The 21,685-nt window shown below is 37.6% G+C and overlaps 2 protein-coding genes and 1 long non-coding RNA gene across 8 annotated transcripts; 2 read left to right on the forward strand and 1 right to left on the reverse strand.

Moving 5' to 3' along the window:
- Positions 1-19: 19 nt before the first annotated feature.
- Positions 20-3,915, forward strand: LOC103935946 (subtilisin-like protease SBT3.4). 4 transcript variants are annotated; one of them, XM_048566689.1, is made up of 10 exons: positions 20-309; positions 421-512; positions 646-743; positions 919-1,074; positions 1,214-1,875; positions 1,956-2,035; positions 2,131-2,373; positions 2,457-2,571; positions 2,800-2,992; positions 3,073-3,915. In XM_048566689.1, the coding sequence occupies exons 1-10, from the start codon at positions 220-222 to the stop codon at positions 3,645-3,647; spliced, it is 2,304 nt and encodes a 767-aa protein (XP_048422646.1). In that variant the 5' UTR covers positions 20-219; the 3' UTR covers positions 3,648-3,915. The 4 variants fall into 4 exon arrangements, with proteins under 4 accessions (XP_048422646.1, XP_048422647.1, XP_048422648.1 ...); XM_048566690.1 differs by having other exon boundaries at positions 649-743; XM_048566691.1 differs by lacking the exons at positions 20-309; positions 421-512; positions 646-743; positions 1,214-1,875 and having other exon boundaries at positions 945-1,074.
- A 2,895-nt stretch (positions 3,916-6,810) lies between these two features.
- On the forward strand, positions 6,811-12,157 carry LOC103935957 (subtilisin-like protease SBT3.3). Of its 3 annotated transcripts, XM_048566695.1 has the most exons (11): positions 6,811-7,027; positions 7,127-7,218; positions 8,557-8,654; positions 8,829-8,984; positions 9,130-9,351; positions 9,664-9,791; positions 9,888-9,973; positions 10,074-10,298; positions 10,389-10,503; positions 11,055-11,247; positions 11,328-12,157. In XM_048566695.1, exons 1-11 carry the CDS (start codon positions 6,944-6,946, stop codon positions 11,900-11,902), a joined length of 1,974 nt encoding a protein of 657 aa, XP_048422652.1. In that variant the 5' UTR covers positions 6,811-6,943; the 3' UTR covers positions 11,903-12,157. The 3 variants fall into 3 exon arrangements, with proteins under 3 accessions (XP_048422652.1, XP_018500226.2, XP_048422651.1); XM_018644710.2 differs by having other exon boundaries at positions 9,130-9,791; XM_048566694.1 differs by having other exon boundaries at positions 8,847-8,984; positions 9,130-9,791.
- Positions 12,158-18,588: 6,431 nt separating this feature from the next.
- Positions 18,589-19,828, reverse strand: LOC125469322. The gene is made up of 3 exons (XR_007251662.1): positions 19,513-19,828; positions 19,249-19,339; positions 18,589-19,148 (listed from the first exon to the last, which is right to left on the reverse strand). It is a non-coding gene; the product is annotated as an uncharacterized LOC125469322 (long non-coding RNA).
- Between the last annotated feature and the right edge of the window lie 1,857 nt (positions 19,829-21,685).

Below are 21,685 nucleotides of genomic sequence, written 5' to 3' on the forward strand. Positions count from 1 at the left end.
TATAAAAATAACGGCTAACAACCACGTTATGCAGAGTTCATCAAATGTTCATATACATGCACTTGGTATAGTTCGTTGCAAGTGATTTGTGACTCTAGTTTTTTTTATCTATATATTCGAAAGAGAGTGCTCAGATTCTTCATCTTTATTCCGTCTTAATTGATCAACCTCTTCCACACCCTCCTCCCCTTCTCTCTTTCTTTATGTGGTAGAGACAATATGAGCAGATCAAGTTCAATACTCGCTCTACTCAGCCTTATCTGTTTTACTGGTCAGGGGTTGATAACAAAGGTGGCAGTAAAGAGCCATGTATATTTTCAACATCTCAAACACTTTTCTTGTTCTTTACGATTTGCCTTTTCTTTGATTTTTCTTCGAAAAACTTGAACTGGGTGCTCTAATACATCTCTCAACCAACAGGTACACATTGTTTACATGGGAGATAGGCAGCATGACAACACCAAGTTAATCACAGATTCACATCATGACTTGCTTGCCACTGTCGTGGGAAGGTAGTATAAATGGATGTACAAAAATAAAGCCTTAAAGACCAATTATGTGAATTTTAGTCTAGGATCGATGCTTAAATAATCAAAAGTTTGAGTAAAATGCTTGTTAAGTAACTATGTGGTTCTTATGCTTCAGCAGGGAATTAGCCTCGGAATTGATGGTATACAGTTACAAACATGGTTTCTCTGGGTTTGCAGCCAAGCTCACAGAGTCTCAAACCCAACAACTTTCAGGTATCTTTTAAAAACATTGCTATAGATTATTCAATAAAGTCATGTATAGTGTTCAATGATTGACAATGATAACACAAACTGCCATGGAATCATAAAATGTTCTTCAATGTAAATGAATAAGAGCAGTGTACTTATAATTGTGGCTTCTTATGCTTATAACATTTGTGAATTCAAGAGTTGCCTGGTGTTGTACGAATCATACCAAATAGCCTTCATAAGCTGGAAACAACTAGGAGTTGGGATTTTCTTGGCCTCTCACCTCACTCCCCTTCCAATATTTTTCCCAAGAGCAACATGGGGGATGGAGTTATCATAGGTGTTCTTGACACAGGTTGCTCTCTCTCTCTCTCTCTCTCTCTCTCTCTCTCTCCCTCCCTCCCTCCCTCACACATACACACATACACATACACATGTACAGTGTACACACACGTAGTGGTCCCTTAACATAACCACTGAATGAATCGAGGCAGGTATATGGCCGGAGTCTGAATCATTCAATGAAAAAGGCCTCGGGCCTGTTCCATCTCATTGGAATGGTGTTTGTGAATCTGGGGACAATTTCAATGCTACAATACATTGCAATAGAAAAATCATCGGAGCCCGTTGGTTTATCAATGGACTTCTTGCCGAGTATGCAAAGCCATTGGAAAAAGAATTCCATTCTCCTAGAGATGCACATGGACATGGTACTCATACCTCAAGCACTGCAGCTGGTTCTTTTGTGGCTGATATCAGCTACAAGGGCCTTGGTCTTGGTACAATTAGAGGCGGTGCTCCAAATGCTCGGTTGGCCATTTACAAGGTTTGTTGGAATGTGCTTGGAGGCAAATGCTCAACAGCTGATATGTTGAAAGCTTTTGACGAAGCAATACATGATGGGGTTGATGTGCTGTCAGTGTCAATTGGGTATCCTATTCCCCTCTTCTCAGATGTTGATGAGCGTGATGGCATTGCAACCGGTTCCTTTCATGCTGTGGCTAAGGGGATTACTGTTGTGTGCTCAGCTGGAAATAATGGACCTTCAGCACAAACAGTTTCGAAGACAGCACCGTGGATCATAACTGTTGCAGCAAGCACCATGGATCGAGCATTTCCTACTTCTATAACTTTAGGAAATAATAAAACTTTCCTGGTATGTATTTTTGTGATTGGGGCAATTAGCATTTTGGAGTTTGAAGCATCTCATACACGCATTATTTGATATTCTTGTAGGGTCAAGCTATGTTTATAGGGACAGAGATTGGATTTACAAGCTTGGTATACCCAGAGTCTAAAGGGCTTACCACCAGAGGGTACGTAGCATTCTTAATAACTTCGTGCCAGATCTCACAGTTTGCCTAATTTACAATATATTTATCATTTGTTTTCACGAGTTGCTTGTTTTCAGTGTGTGTGAATCTCTCTCACTTAACAAAACTATAGTAGTTGGAAAGGTGGTTCTCTGCTTCACTACAATGGGTCGTCAGGCGATAACAAATGCTTCAGCAGTTGTGAAAGAAGCAGGGGGTGCTGGCCTGATCATCGCAAAGAATCCAAATGATGCTTTATATCCATGTAATGAAGACTTTCCATGCATTGAAGTTGACTATGAGATCGGCACTCGAATTCTATTTTATATCCGGTCTACCAGGTACTTTAAATTTTATTGTAAAATGTGTGATTAGTACTGCTAGGTTTGTTTGTAATCCTCAAAAATTTGTTTGGAGTGCACAGATATCCTCTTGTAAAGCTGAGCCCTCCTAAAACAATTGTGGGCAAGCCACTATCTGCCAAGGTGGCTTCTTTTTCCTCTAGGGGACCAAACTCCATAACACCAGCAATTCTCAAGGTATCTAATCTAATTTAATGTACATTTCATGTTCACATCAGTTCTTGAAAATTTGTGACTCGCCACATTACAATGAACAGAAGCTTTCTTCTAGATATCATCTCATGCATGTTTCTCCTGGAAAAGCTATCAACAAGTTTTTGGTAGAGACAAGTCTGTGAGATTCACCGTAAACCGTTGAGACTCTTCTTATAACACTTTTTTTGTTGTTGTGTCTTTGTCGGACAGCCAGATATAGCCGCGCCTGGTGTGAACATACTAGCAGCAACTTCTCCACTTTATTCATTCGCGGAGGGTGGATATGCCATGATGTCTGGAACATCAATGTCAACTCCTCATGTCACAGGCATTGTGGCTCTTATCAAGAGAATGCATCCTAATTGGTCTCCAGCGGCCATCAAATCAGCACTAGTAACAACTGGTAACCACATATTATATGATATGTTCCCAGTTTCAATAAGATACATGTGAAACTTAACAGTGTTATGAATTTAAATGAAGCATGGAGGAACGGCCCATCTGGTTTACCGATATTTGCAGAAGGATCTCCTCAAAAGTTGGCAAATTCATTTGACTTCGGAGGTGGTCTGGTGAATCCCAATGGCGCAGCAGACCCTGGACTAGTATACGACATGGGTGCAGCAGACTACATGGAATATCTTTGTGCAAGGGGGTACAACAACTCTGCCATCTCTCGACTTACAGGGAAAAACACAACATGTCCCGTCAAGAAGCCCTCTATCCTTGACGTTAACCTACCTTCCGTGACCATACCTAGTCTGAGAAATCCAATCACGGTAAAAAGAACTGTAACAAATGTTGGAGCCCCTGAGTCCATTTACAAAGCTACCATTGAGCCTCCATTCGGTACAATTGTATATGTGAACCCTACTGCTCTGGTCTTCAATTCCACAGTTAAAAAACTCACTTTCACAATCACAATCTCCGCAATCCACAAGATGAACACTGGTTACTATTTTGGAAGCTTTACTTGGGTTGACGGAGTGCATGCCGTGAGGATTCCTTTGTCTGTGAGAACTGAGTTCTTACAACCTCATGATGACGATGAAGACTAAATTGAATACTGAAATAAGTTAGTGCATTTCAGTTATGAAAAACATTCAATCACTATAACATTATCCCTCCTGTACTAAAAATAAGATACCGATGATCCCACGCCTAAAAACGCAAGAAACAAAATGTGGGAAAAGTAGTGGATTGTATGTGTTTCTTGTATCACCAGAGGGACAAAGGAGAAAGAACTGGTTGACGAATCTCAATGTTCATTATTTTCGCTAGGAAATTATGGAGGAAAGCAATTTATAATTTAATCATTTAGTTTTCCGTTTGAGTTTCATTTTTGTATTAGCAGGTGACAAGTTTTGAGTGGATCATAGTTTCACACAACATGGTCACCCATTGAAGGTCAAAGCAAGTGGTACTTGTATCATAACCTTTCATTTCGCTCTGCCCTCTCCCGAGATCCTTATGTTGAGATCATATGATAACTTGTATTGAAGTCATTAACATTTGCAAAAACAGGTGTTAGTTAAACAATCAGTGACTTTGCAGCCAGGAGCACAAGTTAAATCATCGCAGTCGCGATTATGAGCACAGTCTGTCACGTCTCCTGCACTGGCTTGGATCTCTTTTTCTTTTTCATCAAAAGGAGGACAAATGCATTCAACACCTACACATTTGCCATCGTGTTTTGAATATGAACATAGACCTCCATCTTTTTTGCATTCAAAATCGCGCGCACATGGAAAAGAGTATCTAGCTCCATAAACCTTCCAATTTTGTGAACCTAAAAGATACAGCAAGCCAATTCGATTTCATCAGTCATGTAGTACAAAAAAACACTGGCTAGCTAACATTGGGGGGAGAGAGAGAGAGAGAGAGAGAGAGAGAGAGAGAGAGAGTACATGTAGTAACAAAGACGACTAGCAGAATAACCATCTTGATAGTTGTCATCTTAGGATTTTTGATCACTCGAAACTACGAAGGATGTATCAGTTTGTAGTTTGTAAGTCGGTTGTATGTGATAAGGAATATATAGGGTATGACCGGATTTAGGCCCTAATGTTATTCCTTGGAGCAAAATTGGTAACACGGATTTTTGCAGATTTCTTAAAAGGTTTTTCCTATTTAACATATAATTTCTTTCTTTAACGAGATTTTTTACATTAAATTTTTGCCATACATTTAATTATATGGGTCAACAAATCTCCATAATCCGAAATTTAATGAAACTTTAAGGACTGCTAAAGTTACTTCATTTAGTTATATGGCTGAGGATGATCAAGAAGAAATTGCAAGACTTACGACGATTTGGTTTCTGAATTTGAAATGAAAAAGATTTGGGTGCCTTGAGTGTTTTTTGGGGATTGAAGTCGCCTTTTTAGACCAAGGCATATTTCTATTGCCATGGAAATATGTTCTTGATTTGTTGACAGAAATTGGTTTGCTAGATTGTAAGCCATCTGATACACCCACTGTTCAAAATCATGATCACGGAGAGTATTCAGATTAGATTAGTAGGAAGATTTATTTATTTATCACATACTAGACCAAACATTGCATATGCAGTAAGTGTTGTGAGCAACGAGGAGTCAGAATGTATTAAAGAAAAGAGAAATTTTATTTGAACCCATATAATCTCTTTTTACACTCAATTTACTCTCTACACCCATATTATTTTTAATTAAAGAATTAATATCCTTTAAACCCAAATTTATTACCTAAACTATCCTCGCAAACCCAATTTATAATGTAAATTTATCTTTAAACTCATTTAGAAAATAAAATCCCAAATTGAATAATTTGGTGAAGTTTCTACTTCTTTATGAGAATGAAAGCTTTATGGCGTTCGACTTCTAAGGACAAGTTGAATAATTTAGTGAATTTTCTACTTGTTTATAAATCTTCCATATTATTGGGGTTCAAATAAACTGAACAATGTAGCCTATACTGTGAATCGAACATGTAATCCTTTTGACTAGCATCTTTTACTACACTAGGAGAAACGCTAGGGACATCAAAAGTGATGGGTATCAGATAAAACCTTGGATTAGTATTTTGTTGACTCCTCGTTGCTCTTCTCGCTATGCATCCCAAATTGAGAACAACTGGATTGTTTTACGAAATTAAATATAACAATTTTTTTTTAAGTGGAAGATTACATATGCATATTCCTAGACAAATATTAAACAATAGCAATACAAGGCTGGAGAAACTCTCCAGTTCAGTAGTCTCATCTCATCGCCCCGACTTATCATGCTAATGGCATAATTAGTTCCATCCCAAAGGGTTTTACGGTCCATGTATTCTGCCCATAAAACAATATATATTGCAAAGTACATCACTTTAAAAGAATCAAATAAGTAAAAATTCAGCATTATACACCATAATTCTGTTCTCCTACTCAGAAAATGCAGAAAGTAGAAAATAAAAAAATAAAACTTTAACCCCAACCTAATTAGCTATCGATTAGGGTTGTGAATGAGATCCATAGCTCTGCTACTAAGAAGAACAAAGAGTGGCAAGAGAAGCTCCCTATCGTTGTTCTCAAAGCTGAAGAATAGTTTACTCCAAAGCCAATTTGGTGCCGAACTATCCAATTAGAGAACAAGCTCTAAAATTATTGGGTTGCGTTTGTTGATAAATTTTAGTTTCATTGTTAATTTCATCTTGTACTTGATGATAATTATGCAATAGGATAAAATAGATAATTCACATTTAAAGTTTAAGCTAGGTGTAGAAAGAAGTTATATGGGTTCAAATAAAATTTTCCTACAAAAAATTCACTTAGCTCTATATTTTAAAAAGCTTTTGTAATAAATAAATAAAAAAAGGCAGAATTTACCTTTTTTTGGGCATAACCCAACAAATTCAGCTGAAATAACCCAACGATGGTATAAGATATTCCCACTTTCTGGTATGCGAGTGAATGGAGAGAACCGGGATGAAAAAAATTAAAAAAATTTAAAAAGAGTTTCTGACCGCAGGATTTCCATAAACCGCCATGATTAAAAGATTTAAAAAGGTTCCGCTAGGAGAGATCCCGGTGCACCGAAAGTGGAGGGACTCTTTTTCTAGACCATAAATAGATGCAGCATATTTTCATATCAAAAAAGAGATGCTGCATGTTTTATTATCAAAAAGTAGATGCTGCACATGAGGGAAAGAGAGAGGAAGAAAATACAAGGAAAACAGAGTGAAATTCTTTTGGTTAATTCTTTTACTCAAGGTCTTGAAGGCCTTGTTGCCGGATTTGCTCCTCCCGCACGGCAGCTGTGGCTGACTGTATTCAGCCTTCCTCAACCAGGCCTCCTCCCTTTCTCTTTCTTGTGGTTGTTGAGGCAGAGAAGATATGAGCAACCCAAGTCCCCTAGTTGTTCTAGTCCTCTGGCTTCTCTGCTGTCTTAATAGCCAGGGCATGACAGAAAGTAGCAATGTATGTGTGCCAACATATCTCAAACACATTTTCTTCTTCTTTCTTTAGAAAATTCTGGATTCGATTTTGGTACCGTAACTTCTCACTTTCAACTAACAGGTGCACATTGTTTACCTCGGAGAGACGCAGCATGACAACCCCGAGCTGGTCGTTGATTTGCATCATGAATTGCTTGCCTCTGTAGTCGGAAGGTAACTTACAATTTTATTTCGCCTAGTCTAATTGTGTGTTCTATATACAAGTTCCAAAATCAGATTACCTGAAAGTTTTGTTCAGTGCAGTGAGAATTGTGGAACTAATACTCATGCCTTTACGCATGTCGTTCATTAGGGGTTTTGGATAGAAATGGAAAGGATTCAGTTTATCTAAGAGCAGAGGGCAGTAGGTACTTCTTTCGTTCCAATGGCACCCTAGATCTCAAAGTTCAGTGGTTGAAACCTGTGTTATCGATCAATGGTTGAACTAAAAATAACTCCAACACAGGAGATGGAAAACTCTATCCCCCATCCGGCTTCTTTTTTCCATTGCTATATATCATCCAAAACACTTGCTAGATTATAGACATATACTTCTGCTTAGTTCAACCTACTTGAAACAGTTGTGCGATATTTAATTCTGAATATAAAAGCTTCAACCAGACAAATTTTAGTAAAATGCTTGCTTAGTACTTTGATTCTTATGTTGCAGCAAGAAATTGGACTCGAATGCTTGTAAAGTACTTTGTTTACTCTCACATATATTTTCCCTCGTATAACTTGGCTTATACATCTTAAATTTTGAGGTAGAACAACCACACTAACAAAGTAGAAGGATGCATCAGTAGCGGGGAAAATAATTAGTTAATTTCCAGTTGTTCCATCACTTGTGAGCCCATGATGCACTCTTAACACAACATCTTGAAGAATCAACTCAACTCTTTCACAATTGATACGGATATATGCTTGCATGATAAATCTGCAACACCCAGAAACTTATGACCCCAACAATCTTCACATCCACGATCGAGGCATTGAAGTCGTGTTATGGCTTCCGCCCCTACAATCTTCACATTCACTTCAATAGCCAAACTCCTGCAGCAAAACAAGAAACACTTTCTAAAAACTCTAGACATCGTAAAAATGTAGACAAAGATAGATAGTCACAAGTCACAGCACACAGAAACTTATTACCACAACATAGAAAATAAAGATTGTCACCCAAGTCCAAGAGAGACATAACCAACTTGAAATAGATGCGTGATCTTTATTTTAGAAAATAAGCACGTGCACAATTGTTGTAAAAGTAGAAAACTACCCCCACCCTACCCTCCGATATCAAAATACGGAGTATGAGATTCTTTCACTCTTGAAGCACCATCTTATGTAGCAACTCCAACTGCTTTGTTGATTTGTAAGGAAAACTAAATAGCTAGTTTTCATTCTAATAAAGACTTAAAGATCGATTATATGAATTTTGGTCTAGGATTCTTGATTAAATGATCCAAATCTTGAGTAAAATGTTTGTTAACTAATGTGATTCTTGTGCTGCAGCAAGGAATTGGCCTCAGAATTAATGGTATACAGTTACAAACATGGTTTCTCTGGGTTTGCAGCCAAGCTCAGAGAGTCTCAAGTCCAACAACTTTCAGGTATCTTTCTAAAATATTTGCCATAGATTATTCAATAAATTCATGTCTCGTTTTCAGTGATTGACAACGATAACACAAGCTGCCATGGACTCATGAAATGTACTTCAAATGTAAATTTATAAATACTGGTATTACAATTATGGCTTCTTATGTTTATAAAATATGTGAATTCAGAGTTGCCTGGTGTTGTACGAATCATACCGAATAGCCTCCATAAGCTGGAAACAACTAGGAGTTGGAATTTTCTTGGCCTCTCTCCTCATTCCCCTTCCAATATTCTCCCCAAGAGCAAGATGGGGGATGGAGTTATCATAGGTGTTCTTGACACAGGTTTTTCTCTCTCTCCCTCTTCCCCCTCCACCCACCCCCTCCCCTCCACCGCGCGCCCCCCCCCCCCCCGCAAAACACCAACACACACACACACACACATCATACGTAATGGTCCCTTAACAGAAGCATTCAATGGATTAAGCAGGTATTTGGCCAGAGTCTGAGTCATTTAATGAAAAAGGCCTTGGGCCAGTTCCATTCCATTGGAAGGGCGCGTGTGAATCTGGGGAAAATTTCAATACAACAATACATTGCAACAAAAAGATAATTGGAGCCCGTTGGTTCATCAAGGGACTTCTTGCAGAGTATGGAGAGCCATTGGACACATCCACTGACTTCTTGTCTCCTAGAGATGCAAATGGACATGGTACTGCTATTTCAAGCATTGCAGCTGGTTCATTTGTTTACAATATTAGCTACAAGGGCCTTGGTGGTGGGACAGTTAGAGGGGGTGCCCCAAATGCCCGATTAGCCATGTACAAGGTTTGCTGGAATCTGTTTAATGGCTATTGCTCATCCGCTGACATACTTAAAGCTGTGGATGTAGCCATACATGAAGGGGTTCATGTGTTGTCATTATCATTAGGAGATTCAGTACCCATATCCACTATTGTTGATGATGCAATTGCTATTGGTTCCTACCATGCTGTAACTAGAGACATTATCGTTGTGTGTTCGGCTGGAAACGATGGACCTTTTGCTCAAACAGTTACAAATACTGCACCATGGGTCATAACTGTTGCTGCAAGCACCATGGATCGAGCATTTCCTACTTCTATTACTTTAGGAAATAATATAACTTTGCAGGCATGTTTGTGATTATAGCAAGTTTTGCTTTGGATTTTGAGCCATATTATCGGAAATCATCATCATCATCACCATGTGTCTTACTTATTTTTGCAGGGTCAATCATTGTTTACAGGTCCGCATACCGGATTTACACGCTTGATATACCCAAAATCCACAAAGATTGACTCCACATCCACAAGGTATCATATATCTAATATGTTACTTTGTATTCAAGGTGCTTATAAATATCCTATATTTTTTAATTACAAATTAATTTTCAATATCATTACTTGTTTGCAGTATATGTGATTCCCTCTCGTCCCTTAATAAAACTATGGTATCTGGAAATGTGGTTCTCTGCTTCACTAGTTACTCAGAAGAAGCTTTGAGAGAAGCAGGTTGTGTTGGCGTAATCATAGCAACGAACCCAAGTGATCTCATGCTTCCAAGTGATGACGATTTTCCGAATATTCAAGTTGACTATGAGGTTGGCACCCGCATACTGTCTTATATCCGGTCTACTAGGTACGTATAACATTCATCTATTATCGTCTTTGTTGATTCCGTAATTTGTATCATTAGGTTTGTGATTCTCAAGTTTTGTTTGGATTGCAGTGCTCCTCTTGTAAAGTTGAGCCGTACTAAAACAGTAGTGGGCAAGCTAATATCAGCCAAAGTGGCCGCTTTTTCATCGAGGGGGCCAAACTCCGCCACACCAGCAATTCTCAAGGTGTGATCACTACTTTAATTCATGAAGGGCCATTGTTCACACAAATCCTTGTCCCGTTACTTTGACGCCCATAAACCTGACCACAAACAAAACAAGTTTTCCAGTAAAGCGAGATTTTATCTTTTGATTAGAAAAAATCTTGAATAGGACTGTAACCTATTCATCCAAAGTTCTGAGCACAAGAAGTTATATGTTGAAACAAATCTTAATATCTTCCATTGCAAATTGTGGATTTCAATGCTAGTTTTGGAAAACTTTTGCTCTTTCCTTGTGGTATATTGAGAGACAAGTCCGTGCATTTCTGTGGTCCAAGTTTGTTTGAGCATAATTCACGGTTGATTGTGTCGAGAATTAATTCTCCTCGGGCTCTGTGTGTGTGTGTGTGTGTGAGTCTATTGTATTAATTATCGTGTAAATTAATCTGGATTATAATCATGTACACTAACATTATTAATAGACGCCGTAAGCTTACTTGTTATTGCAAGCTTTGTGACTAACATGGTTTTGGGAACTTTTTATATTTTTTATCTTGTAAACTTTTTGTGAGACAGCCAGATGTTGCTGCACCTGGTGTGAACATCTTAGCTGCATATTCTCCTCTTCGTTCCTATGCCGACGGCGGATATGCTGTGAAGTCAGGAACTTCATTGTCAACTCCTCATGTCTCAGGCATTGTAGCCCTTCTCAAAGTAATGCATCCTAGTTGGTCCCCAGCAGCCATTCGATCGGCACTTGTGACAACCGGTATTCACAATTCCCTAGGCCAATTTCATTTTAATGATACATGTGAAACATAACTATACTGTCGATTTTGATGCGTGCAGCGTCGAGGAATGGTCCATCTTGTAGTATTCTACCAATCTTTGCAGAGGGATCTCCTAGAAAGTTGGCTAATCCGTTTGATTACGGAGGCGGAATTGTGAACCCTAACAAAGCAGCATATCCTGGGTTAGTATACGATATGGGGAGGGAGGACTACATAAACTTCCTTTGTGCTGTTGGCTACAACACATCAGCTCTCTCTCAAATTGTAGGACAAGTCACAGCATGTTCCAGTACAAAGCCTTCAGTTCTTGATGTGAACCTGCCTTCCATCACCATTCCAAACCTGAGAGACAATATAAACCTAACCAGAAGCGTCACAAATGTTGGTCCAGTGGACTCAGTATATAAAGTTGACATAGACCCTCCACTTGGCGTTAACGTAGCTGTAAGACCTGACACTTTGGTCTTCAATTCTTCCGTTAAAACAATCACGTTTACAGTTGCAGTTTCTACCACTCATCACGTGAACACCGGATATTACTTCGGCAGTCTCACTTGGACAGATGGGAAACATGTGGTCACAAGTGCCCTATCAGTTAGAACGCAAATTGCGGACTATACAGATGGATACTGACGCTGCTGAATTTCATACCACGTAGAAGTCAGGAAAAATTCAATGTATTTCTTCTCCTCATCGGATGATAATTAAAGATGATGTTAGCAGAATGTATATTAATCCAATTAGTCTGAGATTTACGAAGCTTTCAGATTACCGAGTTGATTTGCCTGTATTGCACTTATCTTCCTGGGGTTAAGCTTAGCTTTAATTATTTTGTCGATTCAACTCTTTGTAAGTAAAAGTACTTCGATGTAGTACTTGTACGTCCAATTGTTCATGACTTTATTAAGTTGATGCATGTGCGATACAAACACCCCAAAATACTGAATTCAGGCTTGTGTTCCTTTACGAGCTACTCTTCGAGTTTTGAGGCAATTGCTAAAGGAAAGGCCATAATAAATGTATGGTATACCTAATTCTTTCCGATTGGCTGTTACAATTTTAATCATCTAAAGACAATTAGCATTTAAACTTGGAGACAAGATATTGGCACTCTAGCCACTTAGTACTATAATCTAGTGATATTCCTTTCACTTCTAAGTGAGAGGTAATAGGTTTGATTTTTGCCAAATACGAGTTTGTTGTGAGGTTAAACTCATCTCCTCCTTGTATATATCCTTAAAAAAAAAAAATAATAATAATAAAAAAAAATAAAAAAAAAAAAAAAACAGATATTGGCACTCGAAACATTTTCACCCACAGCGCAGCACTGAAATGGTCCAAACCAGAAACACTGAACAAATCCTGATCATGTTGCCCAAAACACCAAAGGAAGCGACACCAAAACCATAGTTTACGATGTTTATTGGGAACTATGTGGCACTTATTTTCTTCAAGTATTGTTTATTTAGCTAGAATAAGGGTGCAAAATTTTCGATCCTGCAATTAAAATTTCCGATCCGAACCCATAATTTCGCAAAGAGATTATCAGGTGCTAGATGAATACATTCTTTAGTGACCAATCTCTTGATCTGGAATAAATATGCACAAATTCGCAAATAAGGAAAACTCAGACATGACTATCACAACACAAAAAAAAAGCTATAAACCACCAGTGTAAATATACCACAAAGATGACATACATAACATACCCATCATCGTAGCCACAAAACCATTCGCAACAATTATAATAGGTGCACTAAATTTGTACATCAAATATGTGGCATAAATATAATATTTGTAATTTAATTCAAGTTGGAATTGGATTAATAATTATAATAAAAATTTATATGGTGCAGAATGTGTCACTTAGTACTACGATGTAGTGGTACTTTGTTCACTTATGAGTAAGAAGTCTTGGGTCGAATTGCGTGAGTGGTGAGTCCACAACCAATTTAATTCCCTCATCCCTTGGTGTAAATAGATTGTGTAAATCCTAGTTAGATTTGGGTTTTAGATTCTCATTATTCTAGTGATTCTTTCCTATTAGAATTGTAATTACTTGGAGGAAAAGTTACTCCTTTTGCTCTTGGTTTACTTTAAATTATTTTTTGCTACACACGTAAGAAACAAGATTTTGAGTAGGGGTGGGTTCTGTTTCATTCGGTTCAGTTTTTTTTTTTTTTTTGGTTTGGTTTTGTTCGGTTCGGTTTCGATACGGTTTTTGTTTTTTATTTTATTTTATAAAACTTGATCTTTATTAATATGGAGTATAGAAAAGAGGCCTGCATTGGTAGACTAACAATAAGAAAATGAGGAAAGTGGGAAATGGGAAGTGGGAAGGTAGTTGTATATATAAAAGATCATATAAACCAATCTTATTCTATCAAGAACCCTAATTGCAAAGAAAAATTATCACTGTATACATTCAAAAAGTAAGCAAATAGAGAAGCTCTTCCAAGTACCAAAGCCTTCCTAAACTTTCCTTTACAACCAATGAAATATACTCCCTAATTGAACCAAGTATACTCCTTGAAAATGCCCTAAGTTAGTTTCAAACTTGGCAACAAAGTTTCAGAAAAGAAACGTCATGTACATACATTCAAAAAGTGTAAAGGTATTCGGTTCGGTTGTGTGAAAGTGTTCAAGAATTATCACTTTAGGAAAAAAAAAAAAAATTTATGTATAAAATGTTGAGAATCAAGAAACCTAAGAGTAGCAAACTAAAAATTACCTTAAATAGAAATGATAATTGAATAATAAAGAATAAAGTATAAGCGTGTAGCAAGAGATTAATAAATTATAGTCTAAGAGCAGTTCCAGCGTGGGAACCCTCCCCCCAGGAATACACTATGTTATCCATCCAGTGAACAGTAACTGCCCTTAATGAACAGTAATCACCTTTTGCATCTCCACCGTTGCACTTCAATAACTCTGGCAATGGGCAATAAAATATTAGTATTTTTTATTTATAAAATAATACAAAATAATTATTTAAAAAAAAAAGTAAAAATTAAAGATTAAAGATGCAAATTCCATTGCAAAGTTAATGCAGCTTTTCACATTTTAACTAGTCAAATTTTGACTAAAGTTTTCATCTTTAAAACAGTTTGCTCAAGCAATTGACTAATCAAATCAAAACTCGCACAAATCCCAGAAGAAAATTTCAATGGTGTCGAGAATATCTCCGAAGAGCAAAGGCAAGACTCCGACGAAGAACTCCAAGGGCTCGAAGGAACGCTCGGTGGCTCAATCCTTCAAGCAGCGGAGCACGTAGGCCCTGAAGAAGGCCAAGGTCGTTACCCACTATGGCTTCATTCCCCTGGTCATCATCATTGGCATGAACTTGGAACCCAAGCCGCAACTTTTCCAACTTCTCAGCCCTGTCTGATCCGATCCAGGTCGGATCATCCAATTTCCGTGCTAGGTTTTCAGTATTGTTTCTAATGGGTTTTGTAATTGGATTTGAGGAATTTCATGTATGCTTTGCTCAAACTGACGAATGGGCACTTTTCACTGAGGATGTTGCCTTTTGTTGTTGGATTTATGGAGTGTATAAAATTTGGGGTTTCTGCTTCGTCACCGCTGTCGATCCACCATGAGACAACGACGTCGTTCAAGAACCATGAAGGTTGAGAGAGAGAAAGGGAAGTTCGGCCCGTCCATCACGTGGCTGACGTCGCCCAGACGTCAGCCTTGCGTCACATGCCCTTCGGGTTCTCGGGCTGGCAACTCCTGCCGGGCCTCTCCCTCGGGCCCGCTCGGGCTCCATCACCAGCACACGCTGGACCAAGTTGCTCGGGCTTTTGGCCCTGTTTGAGAGCCAGTCCACTGGGCTATTGCCCACGGTGGAACTGCTCTAAGAAGAACAAATTGCCACATATGTGGGCATTAACAAGAGCTTCAAATAAAAAACTTCATTTTAATCCTTGGCAAAGATGACTTTTAGACTAAAATCATGAGCAAGATCAAAATCTAATTTTCTTCCCTTGATACATTAATCACCTCATTTATTAATTATATTTTTGATGTTTTAATTATTTCTCTTTTTCTTCCTAATTTTAATGTATTAATTTTATTTCATTATAGTTATAATTTTCATTTCATTCACCGTAATATTATTTGTTGTAAACATTTAGATAAACTAATTTTTATTTTACAATATATTTTGATATACTTTGTCTTCTTCATTTGGGTACATTAAATTCATTATAATACATTTTGGTGCATACATTTAGGTACACACATTTGACACACCCTGATCCGGGACGTTTACTAAGACTCCGAATCGAGCTGTGTTGGCCGACACTTGGAAGGTAACGAAGTCATAAAGTGTAGTGATGTGGAAAATGTAAATAAATTTAAACCTAAAAGTGCCTAATCGAAGGAGTGCGTAGGTGAGCATGATTGAACCCTTTTCATACGTGATGGTAGAGCATAAGAACAATACAATAATTAGGGTGAGGGTTATACCACTAAAGATAACCATCTATTGAGATCTTGCCAAAATCCTTGTTTACACGTAAGCACAGCTACTAAACCTAGAGGATGATAAAGTCATAAGGTGTAGTGTAGTGGAAGAGAATGTGACTACTACTTTTAGGAGTTCTGCTACTCCCAGGATATGACAACTCATACCCACAAGCCTATACTGACCCAAATGATGAGTACAACATCGAAAGGAAATCTGGGAATTAACGTTGGTTGGAAAGTACCAAGGCTGGAGAAAGAACTTGCTAATAATTTACTTTGGAAATGAACTTAAACGAAAGTCAAAGTTCTTGCCTCTAGGGGCATTTTTGTAAATTCACACTTTTAAAATTAATAAAAACTTAAAATTGGGGACGGGTTGTCACACATTTCAATACATACATTTTAATACAAACATTTAGGTACATTAATTCAATATAATATATTTTGGTACATTAGTTTAATATAATACATTTGGGTATATACATTTCGGTACACACATTTAGGTACATTAGTTTAATATAATACATTTGGGTATATAAATTTTGGTACTAAAATTTAAATACATTAATTCAATATAATACATTTCAGTACTAACATTTAGGTACATTAATTGAGTTTTCCAAGTTTGAAGAATGTTAAATAAAATTAATAAATTTTAAAAAAACTATTGCTTGGTCAAAATATATATTAAAATGTGTATATTAATAAATTTAAATATTTAAAGGGAGACATTGAATAAAATACACATTAATTATTTTGACTTAAGGATACATCAAGGGACTATAATCAATATGTAATCTAACATGAAGTTTATTTTAAATTTCAATATTCTTCAATGATTAAAGTTAGAAAATCCCTTAATAAATTATAGCCAAAGAAGATGAGCGATTTTATTTCATTTATTTTTTTATCGCCACGACACCACCCATTGTATGATCCTTAAGATGAGATCATGAGATGACCTGTACTTATGTAATTAACATTCACAAAAACAAGTGCCACTTTTACAGTTGATATTTTTGCAGCCACGAGGACAAAACTCTGTCGCATCTACTGCTTCAACTTGAAACTCTTTTTCTTTACTCCCACAATTTACAGCGGATGTGCATACACCATGTACACATTTGCCAGTCGGACCGCAGTCTTCGTTCCCCACACACAGAAAATGGGATCCTCCATAAACCTTCAACAGTGAACCTACAAAATGCAACAGGTTAATATATATACACACACACACACACACACACACACACATACACACACTATTCCATTGGCCTGCACCTCCTGTACCAAAACTATAAACCAGGCTCACATATATTTGAACGGTTTATGCTTCAAAACATCAATCACAAATTATTTATAAAAAATTAGACAAACCTAAAACTGGACATCCAATTATACTGAAAAAACAAACATAGTGTTTCTTGAAAACACTAAAATAACTATAATTTCATCCAATGATCATATATATATGACTTCTCACTTGAGTGATTTTTTCCTTTTTACATATAATCTTTTAAAGAAGACTTAAAAGAGAAATGATATGAAATTTTAAAATACAAAGCCAAGTGAGCCCTATGTGTGAGAGAGAGAGAGAGAGAGAGAGAGAGAGAGAGAGGGAGAGAGAGAGAGAGAGAGAGGGTAACAACTTGTAGTGACAAAGAGGAGCAGCAAAAGTGTCAATTTGATAGTCGTCATATTAGGTTATGTGATCAATCAAAAGTTACGAGAGAAGATTTTGCTTGTTGTATGTAAGTTTGAATTTGTGAGAATCAATATATAGGGACATAGAATTGAGCTAATTTAGCAAGAATTATATTCCTAGAACGAGAGTTGGTAACATGGGATTTTGTAGATTTGTTTGAAAGGTTTTTCCTATTTAGAAGATATTTTCATTCCATGATAAGTTTTTTTATTTTCTACATTGACATTTTTGCTATATATTTTGAAAAGGTCTATACTGAATTACTTAAGAAAATCTCAACATTCTTAAATTCAACGAAAGTTTTAGAAAGTTAGGAAACTACAAAAATACTTTTAAACCTAATTTCAAATATTGGAGCTCTATCTATATAGATACCCATTTATTTGAAAAGGAAAATAGGTTCATTTCAATAAATATGGCAAAAAATATTAACGTAATAAATAAAAACCTCATCATAGAATGAAATTATCTTGTAAATAGGAAAAACCTAATTTCAAAGTGATACAAAATCTCGTGTGAGCAATTTTCTTCTAGGAACGAAAATCTTTCAAAATTTGCTAAATTCTATGTCCCTACATATTGATTCCCACAAACATCAACTTAGACCATCTTCAAATGAAATATCAAATTATAAGAGTCAAATTACAATTGATGACTGATATGTCAATCTGAAGCCTTATGCCAAATTTTGTATTTCTCTAACCGAATTGTCAAATGTTATTTTATTATTTAAATAAAGCTTTAAATGATTGTAATTATTATAAAAATGTTGAAACAAAATTTTATTAGTTGAAATATTAGTGGAATAAGGGACCCACTACTAAAATAAATTAAAAATAAATTTGACGTTGATGTTAAATTTGACATCAAATCATTAAGCCTTCAAACAAATAACACTTCGGTTAGAGAGACTTTTGATGTCAAATATGCACAATAACATTCCACCTAAGATTTTGACATCTCCCTTAGAAATGCTCTTACACACCAAAAACAAAAATCTTCCCTCATAGGTTTTGACTGATTACATAACCTAAAATGACATCGATCAGGATGACATTTGTGCTGCTCTTCTTTGTCATTACATGTTGTTAACCACCCCCCCCCCCCCTCCCCACCCCTTCTCGTCGTCCTCCTCCTCCTCTCTCTCTCACTCTCTCTCATATATGTGTGTGTATGAACTAACTTCTTTTTTTTTTTTTCATGTTTGCTACATATATAGAAGGGGCTAATGAAACAGTATTGGCCTGAAGGTGCCTGGAGAATTTTTTTTATTCCATGTTTTTTCGGACAAAGAGTGCAATCCGTAGGGTTCAGTGCAGGATTGCAAATGCGTTGGTGGGAAATGCGCATGCCCTCTTTTGGATCATAAACAAAAAGAGTTCCATGTTGAGCAGTAGTTGATCAAACTGCTCAAAGAAGTGATGGCTGGGAGCCGAATTCTGACTTTTGATGAGACGAAAAAGGGACGTGGCCGAGTTACCAAAAAGTTGAGAAGGTCATCCTCACTCATGCTTGTTCATTTGATTGGATATGGCAACTGGAAGTACAGATGGTGATGAAGCTGCTCCGCATCCATGCTGCCCACATTTACATGATGAATGTGTTATCTTAATTTAATTTGCTCTTCAGATCTCAGAGGTTCAGGGATAAGGTTGTTTGCAGTTTTCTCCATGTTCCGTTGCTTGTCATCGTTTGACCTAACTTCTGTTTGTTTTGTTGTAGATGTGAAGGAGATAAAATGAGGACTATGTCCATATATAAGATCGGACGAACTGAATAGGCAAAAAATATAATTATAAGTTACCTTCCGACTACAGTGGCAAGCAAGTCATGGTGTGAATCCACGATCACTTCGGGATGTCATGCTCCGTCTCTCCCAGATAAACAGTGTGTACCTGTTAAATGAAAGAGATAAGTTAGAGAACTGAATTCCGGCTTCTGAAAACAAAGAAGAGGTGTTTGAGATATGTTGATGCATATGTGGCTATTTTCTGTTTTAATTTGCCCTGGTATTAAGACAACAGAGAAGGCATACGACTAGAACAAGTAGGGGACTCGTGCTGCTCACATTTCCTCTTCGTGAAGTCAACATCCTTTGTGTGATGGCAGAATCGGAGATTTCTAACAAAGCCATCTCTCCGCCCATCGGAATAGGAAAGCGAAGGCCTCCTCCCCGGCTCTCTTCCGAAGTTGTAAATAATCTACTGACCAAACGCTGTAGAGGCCGAACGGCTCTACATTCAGGCAGATGAAAAGGAGGAAGAGGTTGATGAAACCGGTGGAGTGAGGCCGTCAAAGCTTTAAAGACACATTAAATTTGGACTGAACCCTAATTTTTCTCATGCTTTGATGTTGAGAGAGATTTGGAGAGAAGTGGTTTGCTATTGCTCTCTGAAATCAATTGCTTTTCAGCGAACTCTACTTTCTAAAAAGAACAAATGCAAATGTCAGAAGAAACGTATAAGAGAGAGTAAGAGCAACTCCAGCGTTGGAGCCCTCCCCCCTGGCAATACACTATTCAATCCACCTAATGAACAGTAATTGCCCTTAATGAACAGTAAGTAGCCCTGGCAATAGATTTTGCATCTCCACCGTTACACTTCTATAGCCCTGGCAATAGGCAATAAAATATTAGTATTTTTTTTATTTATAAAATTAATACAAAATAATTTTAAATGTAATATCGGATAAGATTTTTAATCGTTGTCAATGCGCCACGTGTCATTATCCTAAGTATTATTAAATAATACAAAATAAATAATTATAATATGGATTTCTGATAAGATTATTAACCAATCACGTCGCGCCACGTGTCATAATCGGTTCACAATCTTTGAGGATAGATTTCCATCAGATTTTAAACGAATGACGGCATGCCACGTGTCATAATCTGTTAACAATCTTGGATGATAGATTTCCATCAGATTTTTAACGAATGACGGCATGCCACGTGGCATTATGCAGAACCTAATCCTTTCTGAATCCTCTATATAATCCACCATCCATCTTCACAAATCTCACACCAAAATTCTCAAGATCTCTATCATTATTCATAATTTCTGCTTCCTTATTCACAAAAATCAGTTTCAATATTCATAGTTTCTGTTTCTTTCTTTCAATGTCTTCTTCTTCTTCCTCAAGGATGATGTGGGAATTGAATCAGGAAGAGGAAGACTTGTTTAACCAATCAGAATCAATGTTCAATCAGCAGGGGGTAAGAAATGAGAGGGAAGAAAATGATGAGCGTCAAATGAGAGATGACGACGTAAGAAGGGGCAGAGCCTCACATTCCCGTCGAGTCATCCAAGCTGCGGCTCAGATCTGCAGGCCCAGGCGTTCCGGAAACCTTGATAGAAGCAGGCAACGACGAGGTATGGAACTCTTGGATGATTATTTTGTTCCTAATAGTGCATTCCCTGATACGTACTTTAGACGTCGTTTTAGAATGGAACGACATTTGTTCAACAAAATCATGATTGCTGTTTGCAACCATGATTCTTATTTTGTGCAAAAAAAAGATGCTTTTGGTGCTATGGGTCTACTGCCGGAGCAAAAAATTACTGCTGCCTTGCGGATGCTTGCATATGGAGCATCTGCAGACCAAGTGGATGAGATAACAAGGATGGGGCAATCAACCATTCTTGAGTCCCTGATGAGGTTTTGCGGAGCAATCGAATCTATCTACACCGCTGAGTACCTCCGCAAACCCACACACATGGACTTGGAGCGGCTATTGAAGAAGGCGGAGATGCGTGGCTTTCCTGGGATGATTGGAAGCATTGATTGTATGCACTGGACGTGGAAAAACTGTCCAAGTGCATGGCAAGGCGCTTACGGGGACAGAAAAGGGGCAAAAAGTATCATTCTGGAGGCGGTGGCATCTTTTGATACATGGATTTGGCATGCCTTTTTCGGGGTCCCGGGAGCTCAAAATGACATCAACGTCCTTGCCCAATCCCCAGTGTTCAACGATGTCCTGCAAGGAAAGGCACCAAAAGTTACATATGAGGTCAACGGACGTATATACGACAGGCCATACTACCTAGCTGACGGCATCTACCCGCGCTGGTCAACATTTGTCAAAACAGTGCCACGTCCGCGGAGTGCGAAGGAAAAACACTTTGCAAGCTGTCAAGAGGGGTGCAGGAAGGATGTGGAGCGTTGTTTTGGTATCCTCCAAGCTCGCTGGGCGATCGTCAGGGGTGCGGCCAGATTGTTTGATGTAGAGTCGCTTCGATCCA

This window comes from the organism of the source record quoted next, unplaced genomic scaffold (assembly GCF_019419815.1).
Source record: "Pyrus x bretschneideri cultivar Hongxiangsu unplaced genomic scaffold, Pyrus_bretschneideri_v1 Contig42, whole genome shotgun sequence".
Lineage (NCBI taxonomy): Eukaryota > Viridiplantae > Streptophyta > Magnoliopsida > Rosales > Rosaceae > Pyrus > Pyrus x bretschneideri.

Excerpts from the sequence above, each read along its gene's own strand:
- LOC103935946 (XM_048566689.1), top strand. The coding sequence starts at position 220 with ATGAGCAGATCAAGTTCAATACTCGCTCTACTCAGCCTTATCTGTTTT. Across the intron at positions 1,876-1,955 it reads GAAATAATAAAACTTTCCTG|GGTCAAGCTATGTTTATAGG; the intron begins GTATGTATTTTT and ends ATATTCTTGTAG. Across the intron at positions 2,572-2,799 it reads TAACACCAGCAATTCTCAAG|CCAGATATAGCCGCGCCTGG; the intron begins GTATCTAATCTA and ends TTTGTCGGACAG.
- LOC103935957 (XM_018644710.2), top strand. The coding sequence starts at position 6,944 with ATGAGCAACCCAAGTCCCCTAGTTGTTCTAGTCCTCTGGCTTCTCTGC. Across the intron at positions 7,028-7,126 it reads GCATGACAGAAAGTAGCAAT|GTGCACATTGTTTACCTCGG; the intron begins GTATGTGTGCCA and ends TTCAACTAACAG. Across the intron at positions 10,504-11,054 it reads CCACACCAGCAATTCTCAAG|CCAGATGTTGCTGCACCTGG; the intron begins GTGTGATCACTA and ends TTTGTGAGACAG.